General features: G+C 44.6%; 1 protein-coding gene across 1 annotated transcript in view; it reads right to left on the reverse strand.

Annotated features, from left to right (window-relative positions):
- Window positions 1-20492, reverse strand: part of mindy4 (MINDY lysine 48 deubiquitinase 4) — a 168118-nt gene that overhangs the window by 15954 nt on the left and 131672 nt on the right. The window contains exons 15-16 of the mRNA XM_067968294.1: window positions 16568-16729; window positions 2858-3038 (exon numbers count right to left, since the gene is read on the reverse strand). Coding sequence (XP_067824395.1) covers window positions 2858-3038; window positions 16568-16729 — 343 coding nt within the window. The remainder of the gene's footprint in view (window positions 1-2857; window positions 3039-16567; window positions 16730-20492) is intronic.

Raw genomic sequence — 20492 nt, forward strand, 5'->3', positions numbered from 1 at the left:
GCCCAGTCTGTCTGTCCACTTGAAGTCTGTTACTATCCTCCATGTTGTCTACTGCATTTCTGAGTTTTGTGTCATCTGCAAACTTTTAAACCCTCTATACCCAAGTCCAGGTCATTAATATATATCAAAACTCTTATTAAAAAAAAATCTGAAAAATAGCCCTCCCACTCAACACGAGGTTTATGCCATGCCCTTCCCTTATTAACTTTAAAATATTTAAGCAGAGCCAGTACTGATTATTTCTTAGATGAGATATTAGAGTTCTCCTCTGATAAATGTTCGTCCTTGTTTTCAAATCCCTCTGCAGTGTTGCACTACCTTACCACAGTGATCTACTTTAGCCCACACCCCGCACTCCTCTGTGGATTACTGCTTGGCCACTATCGGAGGCTGTTCTTTCAGCGACTATTGCTCCGTTATCTGAAACTCTCTCCTAAAACCACATTGCCTCACTACCTCTCTCCCTGCCCTCACTGCCTCCTGAGAACTTCTTCCTTTGCCCGTGCCATTGCTTCCATTTTCCATTGTTGTCACTTAAACCCCGTGGTGAGTGAGAGGGCTATTTTTCAGATTTATAAGAGGTTTGATTAACACTGATCCCAAATCTGCAGACACAGGTAAGGTACAGAATACGCATGTAGAGATGGTGCTGCGCTGCACCTCTCTGGGGCTCCTCTTTCTTCAAACCGCCCTCTCTTGGTTTCTGTCCTCATCCTGTTTTCTCAGCCTTGATTCCCTTTTTCTTTTGCTTTCTTTCTCCCCGTGCTCCCTCACAAAATGCAGCGTTGCCATCACTTGGGAACCTCAGCTTTATTTTGACGCTCCTACTTTGCTGGGGAAATTTAAACATGTAAAAAGCTATGTTTGCGTTTCCCACGTGAACCCTGATACGGTAAAAAAAAAATTCCCCGTGAATCACGTGTGTTGGCAAATGTCTCCTTCCACGGGTTGCTTATGCTGGCAGTTTCTCAGCTTGTGTACGGTCATGTCCTTTTCAACTCTTCATGTTTTTATTCCTCTCTTATCGATGACCATTAGGTCACAGCTGGAACCTTACAAGCTGCTTCATGTGACTTGAGGAGGAACGATCCTGGTCTGTCTTAAAGATTTGATGAGCTTCGACAATAACTGATTTGGTCCAATCTGTTTTTATGACTTTTACAGGGTTTAATTTTCCCTGTGAACTACTTTTACTGCACCGGTTAACTTGCCTGCATTACATTCCTGTCTGCACTACTGTCGTGCAGTTGGTTATCCATTTATTTTTGACATCCTGCATTAAGATAGTGCAGCCAGGGATGTAACGCGAAGGTGTACAGAGAGAATGAAAGCTCCTAGTTCGGAGGTTTGCTCTGTTGCTACTTTGGAATTCTGTAGCAATCTATTCCCTTAGTTTAGGGATGTCCCTGAATTCTGGCAATCTGGTCCTCAAAGTCCAGGCAACTCATATTTCTTCTTTGCTGATTTGCTCTGTTTCAATTTTGTGGGCTGGACAATTGTTTCTTTTAGTGCTCTTGTTTCATGGTGGATGAATGCTAAATCATAATATCTGTTCATACCATTTCATTACAAAGAATTACATCAAACCTACAGCACAGAAACAAGCCATTCAGCCCAACTGGTCTATGCCGGCATTTATGCTTCACACGAGCCTCCTCCCACATTACTTCATCTACCCCTATCAGCATATTGTTCTCCTCCTTTCTCCCTCATGTACTTATCTAGCTTCCCCTTAAATGCATCTATGTTATTCACCTCAACCACTCCATGTGATAGTGAGTTCCACATTCTAACCACTCTCTGGGTAAAGAAGTTTCTCCTGAATTCCATATTGGATTTATTAGTAATTATCTTATATTTGTGTCCTCTAGTTTTGGATTGCCCCACAAGTGGAAACATCTTCTCTATGCCTACCCCATCAAACTCTTTCATAATTTTAAAGACCTGTATTAGGTCACCCCTCAGTCTTCTCTTTTATAAATAAAAGAGCCCCAGCCTGTTCCATCTTTCAGCCACTTGAGATATGCACAAATTAATGGGAACATGGATTCAAACTTTACAGGTGGCATCCAGAGACTCGATGAAACAGACTAATGTCGTGTAAGAGGACAAAAGGCTTATTTTGCCTGTAATTTTCAATTTTCTGTGTTATGTGCTAACTGCTATCTCTTTTTTGTGTTGATTGAACCGTTTAAGCAAACAGGAATAAAAAAAGATAAAAGCAGCACATTTTAGGAACATAGCAATACGAGTAGGCCATTCAGCCCCTCGAGCCTATTCCACCATTCAATTAGATCATGGCTGATCTGTATCTTAACTCTATTTACTCACCTTGGATCTGTAACCCTTAGTTCCCTTGCCTAACAAAAATCTATTAATCTCAGTTTTGTAATTTTCAATTGACCCCCCAGCCTCAACAGCTCTTTGGGGGAAGAGAGTTCCAGATTTCCACTCCCCTCTGTGTAAAGAAGTGCTCTCTGACATCACCACTGAATGGCCTAGCTCTAATTTTAAGGTTATGCCCCTTTGTTCTGGACTTCTCATCAGAGGACATTGTTTCTCTCTACCTACCCTATCAAATCCTTTAACCATCTTAAACACCTCAATTAGATCACCCCTCAATCTTCTATACTCGAGGGAATGCAAGCCTAGTCTGTGCGACCTGTCCTCATAATTTAACCATTTTAACCCTGGTATCATTCTGTTGACTCAGCACTGCACCCACTCAAAGGCCAATATATCCTTCCTGAGGCGCAGTGCTCCAGTGTTCCAGAATGTAGTGGTCCAGATGGGGTCTAACCAAACTAGTCCCTCACTGATGGGAATACTTTAAAATTGGATTTCGTAGGTTACTGACCGATTGTCAGTCGAATTTCGTCCTGTTGATTGGCCAGGCCGTCGTAGTAATACAGGTCAAATCTCCTCTCAAACTTCCAATCGCTCAGCAACTCCCTCTTTAAGCAGAACAAGACGCTGAAGTGGCTCTCGCTGCACACCACCCAGATAGGAAACTTGGGAGTTTTCAGGAAGGATCCCACCTGGGAGAGAGAGAGAGAGAGATCCACATTTTCAGAGGTAAACATAATTAAGGTAACGATAGTTAAATGTCCTGGCTCCCCAAAGCCTTTCCACCATCTACAAGGCACAAGTCAGGGGTGTGATGGAATGCTCTCCACTTGCCTGGATGAGTGCAGCTCCAACAACACTCAAGAAGCTCAACACCATCCAGAACAAAGCAGCCCATTTGATTGGCACCCCATCGACCACCCTAAACATTCACTCCCTTCACCACCGGCGCACTGCGGCTGCAGTGTGTACCATCCACAGGATGCACTGCAGCAACTCGCCAAGGCTTTTTCGACAGCACCTCCCAAACCCGCGACCTCCACTGCCTAGAAGGACAAGAGCAGCAGGCACGTGGGAACAATACCACCCGCACATTCCCCTCCAAGTCACACACCATCCCGACTTAGAAATATATCGCCGTTCCTTCATCGTCACTGGGTCAAAATCCTAGAACTCCCTACCTAACAGCACTGTGGGAGAACCTTCACCACATGGACTGCAGCTAACTAGTTTAAGGTAAGCAGGGTAACAACTACATTAAAAACAGCACAAAGGAATTCTGCACAAATGTGTTAAGCAGTGTGCCACCAGAGGAAATAACACCTCTAAAAATCCTTCAGGCACCTTCTTCTCCCCTCTGATTTTCCAATACGCCTGCAGTTTTTCTCTCCCCCACCCGCCATAGGCACTGCTCTGTCCCATAACATCGCAGCACTCAAGAATTACTGGAACTTAGACCAACAGTTTCATGCACCAACAACCGAAACACTAGTCTCATCACTCCATGAGCTTGCTGACCTACATTGGCTCCCGGTCCAGCAATGCCTCGATTTTAAAATTCTCATCCTTGCTTTCAAATCCCTCCATGGCTTTGCCGCGCCCTATCTCTGTAACCTCCTCCAGCCCTACAACCCTCCGAGATCTCTGCGCTCCTCCAATTCTGGCCTCTTGTGCATCCTCGATTTTCATCACTCCCCCATTGGCAGCAGTGCTTTCAGCTGCCTAGTCCCTAAGCTCTAGAATTCCCTCCTTAAATCTCTCCGCCTCTCTCTCCTCCTTTTTGACGCTCCTTAAAACCTACCTCTTTGACCAAGCTTTTGGTCACCTGTCCTAATATCTCCTTATGTGGCTCGGTGTCAAATTTTGTTTGATAATCGCTCCTGTGAAGGGCCTTGGGACATTTCACTACGTTAAAGGTGCTATATAAATGCAAGTTGTTGTTGTTGTCCAGCCTGTACCCTCCCCCCTCATAATAGCCAGTGTTGTGAGGGAAGATAGAGTGTTGTTTTATCAATTTATTTAAGGAAAGGTCTGTTGTCACATTTCTGTTGAATTATTTTTGATGTCGTTGGGTTTGGTCAGTTTGATTGTATTGGGACTGCTGGTTCTCTGTTCTCATCGCCATTTCCCTCATTAGTGGACAAATTCTAAATCCTTCAGTTTCTGGTTTTCCCGCAAGGAGGCTCTGCCTTTTCAGGGTTTTAATAAGCAACATTCTCCGAATGAATAAAACTTCTTTTATCCAAGAACAAGGGTATTGAGAAACTCCGCTGTAACCCTGCATACCAAATCATTTACCTGTTGACTGTAACTTGGATTATTCTAAAAAGGCCAAAAGCCTGAAGGATATTTGAGTTTAGAATGTCGAGGGGTAATCTGATCGAGGTGTTTAAAATATGAAAAGGGATTCGATAGGGTAGATGCAGAGAAACTATTTCCCCTGACGGGGGGAAATCAAGAACAAGGGGACATAATCTTAAAATTGGAGTCAGCGCATTTGGGAGCGAAATCAGGAAGGGTAGTAGAAATCTGGAATTCTCTGCCCCAAAAGGCTGATGGGGATAATTGGAGCTTTCAAGACTGAGATCGATAGATTTCTCTTAGGTAAGGGTATCAAGGGATTATGGAGCAAAGGCGGGTAAATGGAGTTGAGGTACAGATCAGCCATGATCTAACTGAATGGCGGAGCAGGCTCGAGGGGTGGATGGTCTACTGCTGTTCTTATTTGCATTCTACTGACTGCGCTCAAAGCATTTCAGCAACAATCTCTTCAAACTGGATCGACCATTGCGTTCCTTGCCTTCCTGTTCCAATTCTCTCCCCTCCTTCCTTGGAGGAGTTGACTCCTTGATGAGAGTACAGTGCAGCCCTCCTGCACCTCACCAAAGTGATGGATGAACCCAGAATATGAAAAAAAACTATTCTTTCATTAGAACATCACAACTGAGCCCAATTCTGCTCTTAACCAACACCAGCACAGGCAGGAAGGGCCGAATCCTTCAGCGCTGTATCATTCTCTGATTCTATACACCGGCTAACCCGAAGGAGATAATGGACAGTGGGGAAAGGGTGGGGGTGAAGGACAGAGAAGAAAGTGAGCTAAGCTCACAGAACGGCCAACGAGAGGGAGAAAGGTGAGAGTGGCGTTCGTAAAGCAGCCAATATTAAATCTCACTCCCATCCCTACCCCTCCCCTCCTCTGCTCATACACCTGACTGGTCAACTTGAAACTTACCGATAAATTGAACCTGTTTAAGACGTCCGTTAAGAGAGTAGTGGTGAACGGTTGTTTCTCAGACTGCAGGGAAGTATAGAGTGGTGTTCCCCAGGGGCCAATATTAAGGCCACTGCTCTTTTTGATTCATACTAATGACTTGGACTTGGGTATACAGGGTATAATTTCTAAGTTTGCAGATGACACGAAACTCGGAAATGTGGTAAACAATGTGGAGGATAGTAACAGACTTCAGGAGGATATAGACAGATTGGTGAAATGGGCAGGGACAGATGGCAGATGAAATTTAATGCAAAGAAATGTGAAGTGATGCATTTTGGTAGGAAGAATTAGGACAGGCAATATAAACTAAATGGTACGATTTTAAAGTGGGTGCAGGAACAGAGAGACCTGGGGGTGTACGTACACAAATCTTTGAAGGTGGCAGGACAAGTTGTGAAGGCTGTTAAAAAAGCATATGGGATCCTGGGCTTTATTAATAGAGGCATAGAGTACAAAAGCAAGGAAGTTATGCTAAACCTTTATAAAATACTGGTTAGGCTTCAGCTGGAGTATTGCATTCAATTCTGGGCACCACACTTTAGGAATGATGTCAAGGCCTTAGAGAGTGTGCAGAAGACATTTACCAGAATGGTACCAGGGATGAGGGACTTCAGTTATGTGGAGAGACTGGAGAAACTGGGGTTGTTCTCCTTAGAACAGAGAAGGTTAAGGGGAGATTTGATAGAGGTGTTCAAAATCATGAACTGTTTTGATAGAGTAAATAAGGAGAAACTGTTCCCAGTGGCAGAAGGATCAGTAACCAGAGGACACAGATTTAAGGCGATCAGGAAAAGAACCAGAGTCGACATGAGGAAACATTTTTTTATGCAGCGAATTGTTATGATCTGGAATGCACTGCCTGAAAGGGTGGTGGAAGCAGATTCAATAATAACTTTCAAAAGGGAATTGGATAAATACTTAAAAGGGAAAAAAATTGCAGGGCTATGGGGAAAGAGCAGGGGGGAGTGGGACTAATTAGATAGCTTTCGAAGAGCCGGCACAGGCACGATAGTTTGAATGGCTTCCTCCTGTGATGTACCAACTATGATACTATGAATTCTCGAAAGCATCATGGCCTCCCGCTGCAGTAAATGGGGGATTTGAAACAATGGCGTCGACAGAGAGAACACTGAAAGGTGATGGAACAACAGCAGGGTAGAGTGACGGCAACTGATCTGAAACAAGAAGCAGTCTGCTTTAAAAAGCTTCGCTTCAATGCTGAGAGGCGGTGCTTTGATACGATGCTGGCATTGTGAATCAGTCACTCATTGGGTAAGCTCACGCCACCCTCCGGGTGGAGGCCCCCTTAATGAGGTTATGATTTTTCTTCAGCTGGACTTTCCATGCTGTAGAATTTCAAAGAGCAGCAGACAGACTGGTAACGTGATGCTATCACGGCCCGTCGTCTACAGATGTAGAGAAGTGCCAAAACAGACACCAATCGCACTCTGTTAAGAATGGGTTTGCTCTCAGTGCCGCACTGAGAAGCTGCAGGATTCGCTCCGCAGCTGCTGACTGTGCCAAGCCCACTTCTCCCTTGACCAGTTGCACTGCACTTCCAGGTGGCGTCCTTCAATGCCTTCTTCTGCCCATGGTGGCTCTGACCCGCTTCGCAGTCCATGAGATTTGGCGGCTGCCCTCCTCTTGCCCCGCATCCAACTTACTGAGATCTCCCCGGGCTGGGCTGGTGCTGCCTGCTGCCCCACTCCGTCCACCTGCCCTCTCCACATTCCAGGTTCTGGGCTCTGTCCCTTGCTGTCTCTCCCACCAAGTCTGCACAAATAACTGCTCGCTGCCATGTACAAAATTATCCAAATAGCTATATCTATCTAAATATATGATATACATATGAATCTATATATAAATGATATATAGTTGAATATATAATATATGTATGATATGTGAATATGTATATATATGTGTGTATATGATATAATGTGTGGTATAGAATGTATACTATAATATAGAATATATGATATATACATATGGTGTATACATACATAAATGATAGATCAGTATATGATATTTGGTGATATGAATATGATATATATGATATATATCTGTGAAAAATGTTCTTATTACTTCTCCCTTCATTCTTCTAGTGATAATTCACAATCTATGCCTCCATGTTACTGTAAACTGTCCGTTGTTGCTGTGCGGACTTGTTGCCTTTAATTCAACAGTCCAAAATCTACGCTAACATTACTGAGGTGCCAACCAGTGTAAACAACCTTCTACTATTTGCCCTTTCAAAAATCCTGGGGGTGGGGTGAGGGGGGGGGGGGGAACGGGAAGGAGGGATGTTCCACATTCACCACTGCCACCCATGTCAAAATTAAAGGCTCTTTATCTGAATGCACGGAGCACTCATAACAAGACAGATAAATTAATTGCACAAATAGAAATACATGGGTTTAATCTAATAGCCATTACAGAGACATGGGGGTCAATTTTAGGATGGCCGAGCGGGTGCGTTCGTGGCCGGGGGAGTTCCTAAAATTGGGGAATCCCAGAGCGGGTCCAGAGCCCGGTTCCAACCCACCCACATCCGGGTTCCCCAATGACGCGAATCGGTGCGCTTGCAGCCCCTGCATGCGGGACTCCCACCGGCAATTAAAGCCAGCGGGATGACAGTTTAGATAGTTAGGGAGGTACTTGAGGTCGTTGACACACCTCATTGGGAAGAGATTTTAGCAGGGATGTGATTTTGGACTCTCCTCAGCGTGTTTCCCATGCTGTGGGAAACACTCCCTGTTGTTGCAGACTTGGTTCAGTCAGCAGCCATTGGGAGATGCAGAGGATTCCTTGACAGTTGGGGGGAATACCTCATTCATTGCAGCAGGGCACTCTGTCACCTCAGACAAAGTTTTGTCTGCAACACCGTTGTCTCCACATTCAAAATTATTACATCATACCCTAAACTCTGCTGTCCAAACACATTTACCTACTTTGCGGACCCCCTCACACTCACACGCTCAGGATGGGGGGCGGGGGGGTTCCATAGCTGCATTCATCACTCCATTGGAGAACGAGCAACATCACCAGCCTCGCCAGGCACGCCGTCCACCTCCACCACGTGGAGCTACACAACACAGTGCTGCACAACAGGCACCTGCACAAAGTAGTCATGCAACTACACATACACCCACTGTAGGGTGACCCAATGGGTGGCATCAAGGGTGTTCATAAAGAACATCATGAAAGGGCATTATTGCACAAGCCAGTCAAGAACGGCCAAGACGTGGCAGTAGTGGTGATAATATAAAATGTAATGTGAGTTGATCAGAAATCAAATATAAGTAAAAACCATGACAAATCCTCAAACACCCATGTGCATCCTCTTCATGCTCACAACACGTTTGCAATACGCTTCCTACTACACATACGTGATGCATGCCCTGTGGTTGCAGCACAGGTAGTGGCAGGTGGGGTGAGACTGACCGTGAAAGAGATGCATGAGAGGTTGAGTATGAGATCGAGCCATGAGGTTTTATGAGGATTGGGTTGAGTGGTAGTGGTGGGATGAGTACTGGGGAGGTGAGGAAGTGCAGGCAAGCTGAGGATGAGGCTTCAGTGGGTGTGAGGAGTGATGTGATAGAGTAGTGTTGGCAGTGCAGAAGGAGATGTGGGGTGGGGGCGGTGATGTGGCAGACGGAGTGTAGGGGAATGAGTAAGAGTACTCACTTCGGCTGACCTGGTTAGGTCATTGAAGCGCCTCCTGCACTGTATGCAGGTGCGTGATATGTTGGAGGTACCGGTGACCTCCTCTGCCCACCTTGAGCCAGGCCTTCGTGGTGGCAGAGGCAGGCCGCTTCCTCCCGTCCGCCAGGTGGAAGATCTCCCTCCTCCTCCTCCTGCTCCTCCTCCTCACCCCATCCAGTAAGACCTGGAGTGAGGCATCATTAAACCTGGGAGCAGCCTTCCCCCTGGGCTGCTCCATGCTGTAATTTTGCCTATTTTCTGCAGCATCAGTCAGTGGAGGACTGCCCCTTTAAATAGGTCTCCTCCAGCTGACAGCCTATGATGCGGGTGCGCAGTCCACCCGCTGCGCAGCTTTCCAGCACGAAACCCAGAAGCCAAGGTAAGTGGCTTCAATTTACTTACGATCGTGTGCCAAACCCACCGATTTGACTGGGTGGGTCAGTCGACCCCCCGCTGCCAACCCGCCTCCCTCCTAATATCGGGCCCATGACTGCGAAGTGTCCAAGGTTGGGAACTAAATATTTCAGGATACATGACATTTAGAAAAGACGGGCCGAATGGAAAGGGGAGGGGGGCGGGGAAGTAGCCCTAATAAAAAAGGATGACATAAGGACAGTGGTGAGAAAGGATCTTGGCTCGGAAGATCAGGGAGCAGAATTAGTACTGGTGGAAATAGAATTAACAAGGGGCAGAAAACACTGGTGGGAGTAGTTTATCGGCCCCTAATAGTAGCTATACCGTTGGACAGAGTATTAATCATGAAATAATAGGAGCTTGTAACAAAGCTAATGCAGTAATCGTGGGGGACTTTAATCTTCTTATAGACTGGGCAAATCAAATTGGTAAAGGTACTTTGGGGGACAAGTTCATGGAATGTATTTGAGACAGTTTCCTAGAGCAATACATCATGGAACCAACCAGGGAACAGGTTATTTTAGATTTTGTATTGTGTAATGAGATAGAGTTAATTAGTAATCTCACAGTAAATGAACCTCTGGGGAAGAGCAATTTAATATGATAGAATTTCACATTGAGTTTGAAAGTAACGTACTTAAGTCAGAAACTAGAGTCTTAAATTTAAATGAAGCCAATTACATAGGTATGAGGGGCAAGTTGTCAAAGGTAGATTGGGAAATTAAATTAAAGGGTTTGACAGTTCAAAAGCAATGGCAAACATTTAAAGAGATATTTCAATATTCTCAACAAATATACATTTCATTGGGAAATAAAAACTCCATGGAAAAAGTGATCCACCCTTGGCTAACTGAAGAAGTTAAGGATAGTATTAGATTGAAAGAAGAGGCCTATAATGTTGCCAAGAGTAATAAGCCTGGGGAGTGGGAGAGTTTTAGAAACCAACAAAGGACGACCAAAAAATTGATAAAAAGGAAAAAATAGAAAATGAAAGTAAACTAGCAAGAAATATAAAAAAGGATTGTAAGAGCTTCTACAAGTATGTAAAAAGGAAGAGAGTAGCAAAAGTAAATGTTGGTCCCTTAGAGGCTGAGGCAGAAGAAATTATAATGGGGAATCAGGAAATGGTAGATGCGTTAAACAAATATTTTGTATCTGTCTTCACAGTAGAAGACACAAAAAACATACCAAAAATAGTGGGGAACCAAGGGATAAATGAGAGTGAGGAATGTAAAACAATTAATATCACTAGAGAAAAAGTACTGGACAAACTAATGGGGCTAAAAGCCGACAAATCCCCTGGACCTGATGTCCTACATCCTACGGTTCTAAAAGAGGTGGCTGCACAGATAGTGGATGCATTGGTTATGATCTTCCAAAATTCTCTAGATTGAGAATGGTAGCAGTGGATCGGAAGGTAGCAAATGTTACCCCGCCATTCAAGAAGGGAGGGAGAGAGAAAACAGGGAACTACAGGCCAGTTAGCCTGACATCGGTCGTCGGGAAAATGCTGGAATCCATTATTAAGGAAGTGGTAACAGGGCACTTGGAAAATCATAATATGATTAGGCAGAGTCAACATGGTTTTATGAAAGGGAAATCGTGTTTGACAAATTTATTAGTTTTTTGAGGATGTGACTAGCAGGGTAGATAAAGGGGAACCAGTAGATGTGGTATACATGGGTTCATAGAATCATAGAATCATAGAAGTTACAACATGGAAACAGGCCCTTCGGCCCAACATGTCCATGTCGCCCAGTTTATACCACTAAGCTAGTCCCAATTGCCTGCACTTGGCCCATATCCCTCTATACCCATCTTACCCATGTAACTGTCCAAATGCTTTTTAAAAGACAAAATTGTACCCGCCTCGACTACTGCCTCTGGCAGCTCGTTCCAGACACTCACCACCCTTTGAGTGAAAAAATTGCCCCTCTGGATCCTTTTGTATCTCTCCCCTCTCACCTTAAATCTGTGCCCCCTCGTTATAGACTCCCCTACCTTTGGGAAAAGATTTTGACTATCGACCTTATCTATGCCCCTCATTATTTTATAGACTTCTATAAGATCACCCCTTAACCTCCTACTCTCCAGGGAAAAAAGTCCCAGTCTGTCTAACCTCTCCCTGTAAGTCAAACCATCAAGTCCCGGTAGCATCCTAGTAAATCTTTTCTGCACTCTTTCTAGTTTAATAATATCCTTTCTATAATAGGGTGACCAGAACTGTACACAGTACTCCAAGTGTGGCCTCACCAATGCCCTGTACAACTTCAACAAGACATCCCAACTCCTGCATTCAATGTTCTGACCAATGAAACCAAGCATGCTGAATGCCTTCTTCACCACCCTATCCACCTGTGACTCCACTTTCAAGGAGCTATGAATCTGTACTCCTAGATCTCTTTGTTCTATAACTCTCCCCAACGCCCTACCATTAACGGAGTAGGTCCTGGCCCGATTCGATCTACCAAAATGCATCACCTCACATTTATCTAAATTAAACTCCATCTGCCATTCATCGGCCCACTGGCCCAATTTATCAAGATCCCGTTGCAATCCTAGATAACCTTCTTCACTGTCCACAATGCCACCAATCTTGGTGTCATCTGCAAACTTACTAACCATGCCTCCTAAATTCTCATCCAAATCATTAATATAAATAACAAATAACAGCGGACCCAGCACCGATCCCTGAGGCACACCGCTGGACACAGGCATCCAGTTTGAAAAACAACCCTCGACAACCACCCTCTGTCTTCTGTCGTCAAGCCAATTTTGTATCCAATTGGCTACCTCACCTTGGATCCCATGAGATTTAACCTTATGTAACAACCTACCATGCGGTACCTTGTCAAATGCTTTGCTGAAGTCCATGTAGACCACGTCTACTGCACAGCCCTCATCTATCTTCTTGGTTACCCCATCAAAAAACTCAATCAAATTCGTGAGACATGATTTTCCTCTCACAAAACCATGCTGACTGTTCCGAATCAGTCCCTGCCTCTCCAAATGCCTGTAGATCCTGTCCCTCAGAATACCCTCTAACAACTTACCCACTACAGATGTCAGGCTCACCGGTCTGTAGTTCCCAGGCTTTTCCCTGCCGCCCTTCTTAAACAAAGGCACAACATTTGCTACCCTCCAATCTTCAGGCACCTCACCTGTAGCGGTGGATGATTCAAATATCTCTGCTAGGGGACCCGCAATTTCCTCCCTAACCTCCCTTAACGTCCTGGGATACATTTCATCAGGTCCCGGAGATTTATCTACCTTGATGCGCGTTAAGACTTCCAGCACCTCCCTCTCTGTAATATGTACACTCCTCAAGACATCACTATTTATTTCCCCAAGTTCCCTAACATCCATGCCTTTCTCAACCGTAAATACCGATGTGAAATATTCATTCAGGATCTCACCCATCTCTTGTGGTTCCGCACATAGATGACCTTGTTGATCCTTAAGAGGCCCTACTCTCTCCCTAGTTACCCTTTTGCCCTTTATGTATTTGTAGAAGCTCTTTGGATTCACCTTTGCCTGATCTGCCAAAGCAATCTCATATCCCCTTTTTGCCCTCCTGATTTCTCTCTTAACTCTACTCCGGCAATCTCTATACTCTTCAAGGGATCCACTTGATCCCAGCTGCCTATGCATGTCATATGCCTCCTTCTTCTTTTTGACGAGTGCCTCAATCTCCCGAGTCATCCAAGGTTCCCTACTTCTACCAGCCTTGCCCTTCACTTTATAAGGAATGTGCTTACCCTGAACCCTGGTTTTCAAAAGGTATTCGATATGGTGCCACATAAAAAGTTGTTACACAAGGTAAGGGCTCATGGGGTTGGGGGTAATATATTAGCAATGGATAGAGGATTGGTTAAAGGACAGAAAACAGAGAGTAGGGATAAACGGATCAATCTCAGGTTGGCAGGTTGTGACTAGTGGGGTGCCACAAGGATCAGTGCTTGGGCCTCAGCTATTTACAATCTATATTAATGACCTAGGATAAACTGTCACTTAGAAAGGCACGGACTAATCAAGGACAGTCAGCACGGATTTGTTAAGGGGAGGTAGTGTCTGACTAACTTGACTGAATTTTTCGAGGAGGTGACAAGGAGGATCAATGAGGGTAGCGTAATTGATGTAGTCTACATGGATTTTAGCAAGGCTTTTGACAAGGTCCCACACGGCAGATTGGTCAAAAAAATAAAGGCCCATGGGATCCAAGGGACTGTGGCAAATTGGATCCAAAATTGGCTCAGTGGCAGGAAGCAAAGGGTAATGGCCGACGGGTGTTTTTGCGACTGGAAGGCTGTTTCCAGTGGGGTGCCGCAGGGCTCGGTACTAGGTCCTTTGTTTTTTGTGGTATACATTAACAATTTGAACTTAAATGTAGGGGGCATGATTAAGAAATTTGCGGATGACACAAAGATAGGCCGTGTGATTGATAGTGAGGAGGAAAGCTGTAGACTGCAGGAAGATAGCAATGGACTAGTCAGGTTGGCAGAAAAGTGGCAAATGGAGTTCAATCCGGAGAAGTGTGAGGTAATGCATTTGGGGAGAGCAAACAAGGCAAGGGAATACACAATAAATGGGAGGATACTGAGAGGTGTAGAGGAAGTGAGGGACCTTGGAGTGCATGTCCACAGATCCCTGAAAGGTAGCAAGACAGGTAGATAAGATGGTTAAAAAGGCATATGGAATGCTTTCCTTCATTAGCCGAGGCATAGAATATAAAAGCAGGGATGTTATGCTGGAATTGTATAAAACACTGGTTCGGCCACAGCTTGAGTTCTGCGCACAGTTCTGGTCACCACATTACAGGAAGGATGTAATTGCGCTAGAGAGGGTGCAGAGGAGATTTACGAGGATGTTGCCAGGACTGGAGAATTTTAGCTATGATGACAGGTTGGATAGGCTGCGGTTGTTTTCCTTGGAACAGAGGAGACTGAGGGGTGATTTGATTGAGGTGTACAAAGTTATGAGGGGCCTGGATAGAGTGGATAGGAAGGACCTATTTCCCTTAGCAGAGGGGTCAATAACCAGGGGGCATAGATTTAAAGTGATTGGTAGAAGGATTAGAGCGGAAATGAGGAAAAAATTTTTCACCCAGAGGGTGGTGGGGGTCTGGAACTCACTGCCTGAGAGGGTGGTAGAGGCAGAAACACTCAACTCATTTAAAAAATACCTGGATGTGGACCTGAAGAGCCGTGACCTGCAGGGCTACGGACCAAATGTGGGAAAGTGGGATTAGGCTGGGTGGCTCGTTTAGCAGCCGGTGTGGACATGATGGGCCGAATGGCCTCCTTCTGTGCCATAAATTACTCTATGATTCTATAACTTAGATGAAGGGACCGAGTGTAATGTATCCAAGTTTGCTGACGATACAAAGCTAAGTGGGAAAGTAAGCTGTGAGGAGGACTCAAAGAATCTGCAAAGGGATATAGACAGGTTAAATGAGTGGGCAAGAAGATGGGAGATGGAGTATAATATGGGGAAATATGAGGTTATTCACTTTGGTCGTAAGAATAGAAAAACAGAATATTTTTTAAATGGTGAGAAACTACTAAATGTTGGTTTCAGAGAGACTTGAGTGTCCTGGTACAAGAAACACAAAAAGTTAGAATGCAGATACAGCAAGCAACTAGGAAGGCAAATGGCATGTTAGCCTTTATTGCAAGGGGGTTAGAGTACAAGAGTAATGAAGTCTTACTACAATTGTACAGGGTTTTGGTGAGACCTCACCTGGAGTACTGCGTACAGTTTTGGTCTCCTTATCTAAGGAAAGATATACTTGCCTTAGAGGCAGTGCCACGAAGGTTCACTAGATTAATTCCTGGGATGAGAGGGATTCCTATTAAGGGAGGTTGAGTAGAATGGGCCTATACTCTCTGGAGTTTAGAAGAATGAGAGGTGATCTCATTGAAACATATAAGATTATGAGGGGGCTTGACAAGGTAGATGCTGAGAGATTGTTTCCCCTGGCTAGAGTGTCCACAACTAGGGGGCATAATCGCAGGATATGGGGTCCGTCATTCAAGACTGAGATGAGGAGGAATTTTTTCACACAGAGGGTTGTGAATCTTTGGAATTTTCTACCCCAGAGGGCTGTGGATGCTGAGTCATTGAATATATTCAAGGCTGAGATGGGTAGATTTTTGGACTCTAGGGGAATCAAGGGATATGGGGATCCGGCAGGAAAGTGGAGTTGAGGTCCAAAATCAGCCATGATCTGATTGAATGGTGGAGTGGGTTCGAGGGGCCGTATGGCCTACACGTGTTCCTATTTCTTACGTTCTTATCACTACTCTTCTGCCTTCCTACTCTCCTGCCATCATCCCCTTGAATAAGAACGTAGCTACCCACTGCTCCAAAGGGCATGTTGAGGCACCCATTACTGCCTCCTTACAAATAGCAACCCCAACCCTACCTTCCTCTCTCGACGATGTTCCCACCCACTGAGAGCTAACCTTGTCAACCTCCCTCCCTTCTGCTCACCCCACCCACCAATGCCCCCTTGAACTCTACCAACAGACCAGCACTGCCCTCTCCGCATTTCCCTCCGGGATGTTTGTTCAATCAAGGCCATACATGCCCTTTTTGTGCATTAATTGCATTAACATCCTGGCTTTGACCAAAACTTTTCTCCTGGGTGGCGACTCCTTGACCCTTACTAAAGCCTCTCTACCTGGCTATACTATCCACCATCTGCTGCACCCAAAGCAGTTGGCTCTGAGGGCACATACCTTGCAAATACTATAGTGCTATTACAATTAGAACAATCCAATGACATGTAATGGGAAGTTCCGAGCGGTTGGTTCTGAGGGCACATACCTTGCAGATACTATAATGCTCAAACAGGGACAGCAGTCCGATGTCACTGCGCCCTGAAATTCCTTTCAGGATTGTGATGTTGCCATTGCCAGAATCCAGCTCTACGACATCGTTGAAAACATTGGAGACAGCTTTGCCAGTCAACAACAGGTTCACAAGTTCCTGTGAGAGGAAGAAGACAAATTTCTTAGAGAGTACTGCACTGTTGGTGGTGCCATTTTTTGAATGAGACATTAAACCGAGGCCCCGTCTGCCCTCTCAGGTGGACGTAAAAGATCCCATGGCACTACTCAAAGAACAGCAGGGGTGTCCTAGCCAACATTTATCTCTCAACCAACACCACTAAAAAACAGATTATCTGTTTATTCATCTCAGTGCTGTTTGCAAATTGGCAGCTGCATTTGCCAACATTACAACAGAGACTATGCTCAAAAGGTTCTCAATTGACTGTAAAGTGCTTTGGGACGTCCTGAAGACATGAAATTCATTGTATAAGTACAAGTTTTTTCTTTCTTTCTATTAAAAATTTAAATATCTGTCACATCACTGAAACATCTGAACGCACTTAACATAGATCATTACTTTTGGAGTGCAACAACTTTTGTTATGTAAAAAGAAAGAACTTGCATTTATATAGCGCCTTTAATAACCTCAGGACGTCCTAAAGCGGTTTACAGCCAATGAAGTACTTTTGAAGTGTAGTCACTGTTCTAATGTAGGAAATGCAGCAGCCAATAGGTCCCACACAGAGCAACAATGTGACAAATGACCAGGTAATCTGTTTTTGATTTTTAGTGATGTTGGTTGCGAGATAAATATTGGCCACGACACTGGGGAGAACTCCCCTGCGACAGCGATTGTGGATCAACAATTCCTGCAAACAGCTGTGCAGTGAATGTTTTTTTTTTGGTGGTATTTGTCGAGGGAGAGACACTGACCAGGACATCGGGAGACCTTCCTACTCTTCTTCAAATAGTGCAATAGGGTATTTGACCTGAATAAACAGACACAAACTTAGTTTAACATCTGAAACTAGGGACAGCACCACCAGCAATGATGTGTAGCGCTGGAGTGTCAGCATGGATTATGTGCTCAAGTCCCGGAGTGGGGCTTGAACCCACAACCTTCTGACTCAGATGCAAGAGTGCTACCAACTAAGCCAGTTAATGTTTATTGTTACAAGAACATCAAGCAAAACTAGGGAAGCAGAATCAATGTTGCATTTAGAGCTGAATCACATTGACTAAATCACAGTCTGATAAAGTCACTCAAGGGACTGCAGTACCTTACTTAAAGCTATGTTCCCTTAGAATATAAATAATAAATATCCATCTCATAAAGAGTACACTGGAGAAAGTAGTGGAATGGGAACATTGGAACAGGAGGAGGTCATTCAGCTCCTCAAGCCATTCAATTAGTTCATGGCTGATCTGCATCTTAACTCCATTCACCCACCTTGGTTCCGTAACCCTTAATACCCTTGCCTAACAAAAATCTAGCAATCTCAGTTTTGACATTTTCAATTGACCCCCAGCCTCAACAGCTTTTTTTTTGGGGTGCGGGGGCTGGGGGGTGTTCCAGATTTCCACTCCCCTTTGTGTGAAGAAGTGCTTCCTGACATCACCCCCTGAACGGCCTAGCTCTAATTTTAAGGTTATGCCCCCTTGTTCTGGACTCCCCCGCCAGAGGAAATCGTTTCTTTCTATCTACCCTATCCAATCCTTTAATCATCTTAAACACCTCAATTAGGTCACCCCTTAATCTTCTATACTCGAGGGGATATGCAATGAAAATGACCTCATACCCCAAAGAAGCAAAAATGAGAATTGAATTACGAAGTTCTTAATCATGTGTGACAAACCAAGAATTCCACTATTCACCACCACGTACATTTAATTTATTGTGCCTACATCAGAGCGTGGGTGTGAGATAGAGAGAGCAAGAGAAAGACACACACACACACACACACACACACTGTGCTTGCATGTGGGAAGGAGGAATGTACATTTTATTCATAAATTACCCCCAAGAGCGGTGAAAAATCCAACCCAAAGGCAGTTTTCACAACTCTCGGCAAGCCACTTTTGTGAACAGGCGCTTAATTGGATTTTAGAAGCTATTTCCAAACAATCAGGAGCTATAATCACATGGAGCAAGAACATAAGATAACAAAAGCTGTATGGTGCACAGAACTTCCATCAACACACTGGAACAGCCTCTTCACGAGTCCAGTAAGCTTGGCAGCCATTCAGGGTAGAAGGAACTTTGAGAACTGACAGCTCAAAACCATTTAGTAACTAATATATCTGGCCCACTGGTTCCTGAAAGTTTAATTAAGTGGACTAATTAATTCTAATAGCATCGTAAGATTAGTCGCGGTTACTTCACTTTCAGAATTTGGACTGACAAGGGCATGTCAGGACATGCCCAAGAGAAAATAAACTATTTCAAAATCAGACCACTGAAAATAATTGGTGTTTAATTTTTAGCATCCTTTTTCGGTGTCAGGATGGCTAATCTCAGCTGGAGCAGCATTTGGACACTACAATTTACCTTCGTGCCCTGCGTGAGGGAGAGGAATATTGGCCGTGGTTCAAACTTCTTATCCCCATCAAGCAACACCTTATAAAGTGAAGGGCAAGGCTGGTAGAAGTAGGGAACCTTGGATGACTCGGGAGATTGAGGCCCTAGTCAAAAAGGAGGCATATGACATGCATAGACAGCTGGGATCAAGTGGATCCCTTGAAGAGTATAGAGATTGCCGGAGTAGAGTTAAGAGAGAAATCAGGAGGGCAAAAAGGGGACATGAGATTGCTTTGGCAGATAAGGTAAAGGAGAATCCAAAGAGCTTCTACAAATACATAAAGGGCAAAAGAGTAACTAGGGAGAGAGTAGGGCCTCTGAAGGATCAACAAGGTCATCTATGTGCGGAACCACAAGAGATGGGTGAGATCCTGAATGAATATTTCACATCGGTATTTACGGTTGAGAAAGGCATGGATGTTAGGGAACTTGGGGAAAAAAATAGTGATGTCTTAAGGAGTGTACATATTACAGAGAGGGAGGTGCTGGACGTCTTAACGCGCATCAAGGTAGATAAATCTCCGGGACCTGATGAAATGTATCCCAGGACGTTATGGGAGGTTAGGGAGGAAATTGCGGGTCCCCTAGCAGAGATTTTTGAATCATCGACAGCTACAGGTGAGGTGCCTGAAGATTGGAGGGTAGCAAATGTTGTGCCTTTGTTTAAGAAGGGCGGCAGGGAAAAGCCTGGGAACTACAGACCGGTGAGCCTGACATCTGTAGTGGGTAAGTTGTTAGAGGGTATTCTGAGAGACAGGATCTACAGGCATTTGGAGAGGCAGGGACTGATTAGGAACAGTCAGCATGGTTTTGTGAGAGGAAAATCATGTCTCACGAATTTGATTGAGTTTTTTGAAGGGGTAACCAAGAAGATAGATGAGGGCTGTGCAGTAGACGTGGTCTACATGGACTTTAGCAAAGCCTTTGACAAGGTACCGCATGGTAGGTTGTTACATAAGGTTAAATCTCACGGGATCCAAGGTGAGGTAGCCAATTGGATACAAAATTGGCTTGACGACAGAAGACAGAGGGTGGGTGTAGAGGGTTGTTTTTCAAACTGGAGGCCTGTGACCAGCGGTGTGCCTCAGGGATCGGTGCTGGGTCCGCTGTTATTTGTTATTTATATTAATGATTTGGATGAGAATTTAGGAGGCATGGTTAGTAAGTTTGCAGATGACACCAAGATTGGTGGCATTGTGGACAGTGAAGAAGGTTATCTAGGATTGCAACGGGATCTTGATAAATTGGGCCAGTGGGCCGATGAATGGCAGATGGAGTTTAATGTAGATAAATGTGAGGTGATGCATTTTGGTAGATCGAATCGGGCCAGGACCTACTCCGT

Source organism: Heptranchias perlo, chromosome 2 (assembly GCF_035084215.1).
Source record: "Heptranchias perlo isolate sHepPer1 chromosome 2, sHepPer1.hap1, whole genome shotgun sequence".
Lineage (NCBI taxonomy): Eukaryota > Metazoa > Chordata > Chondrichthyes > Hexanchiformes > Hexanchidae > Heptranchias > Heptranchias perlo.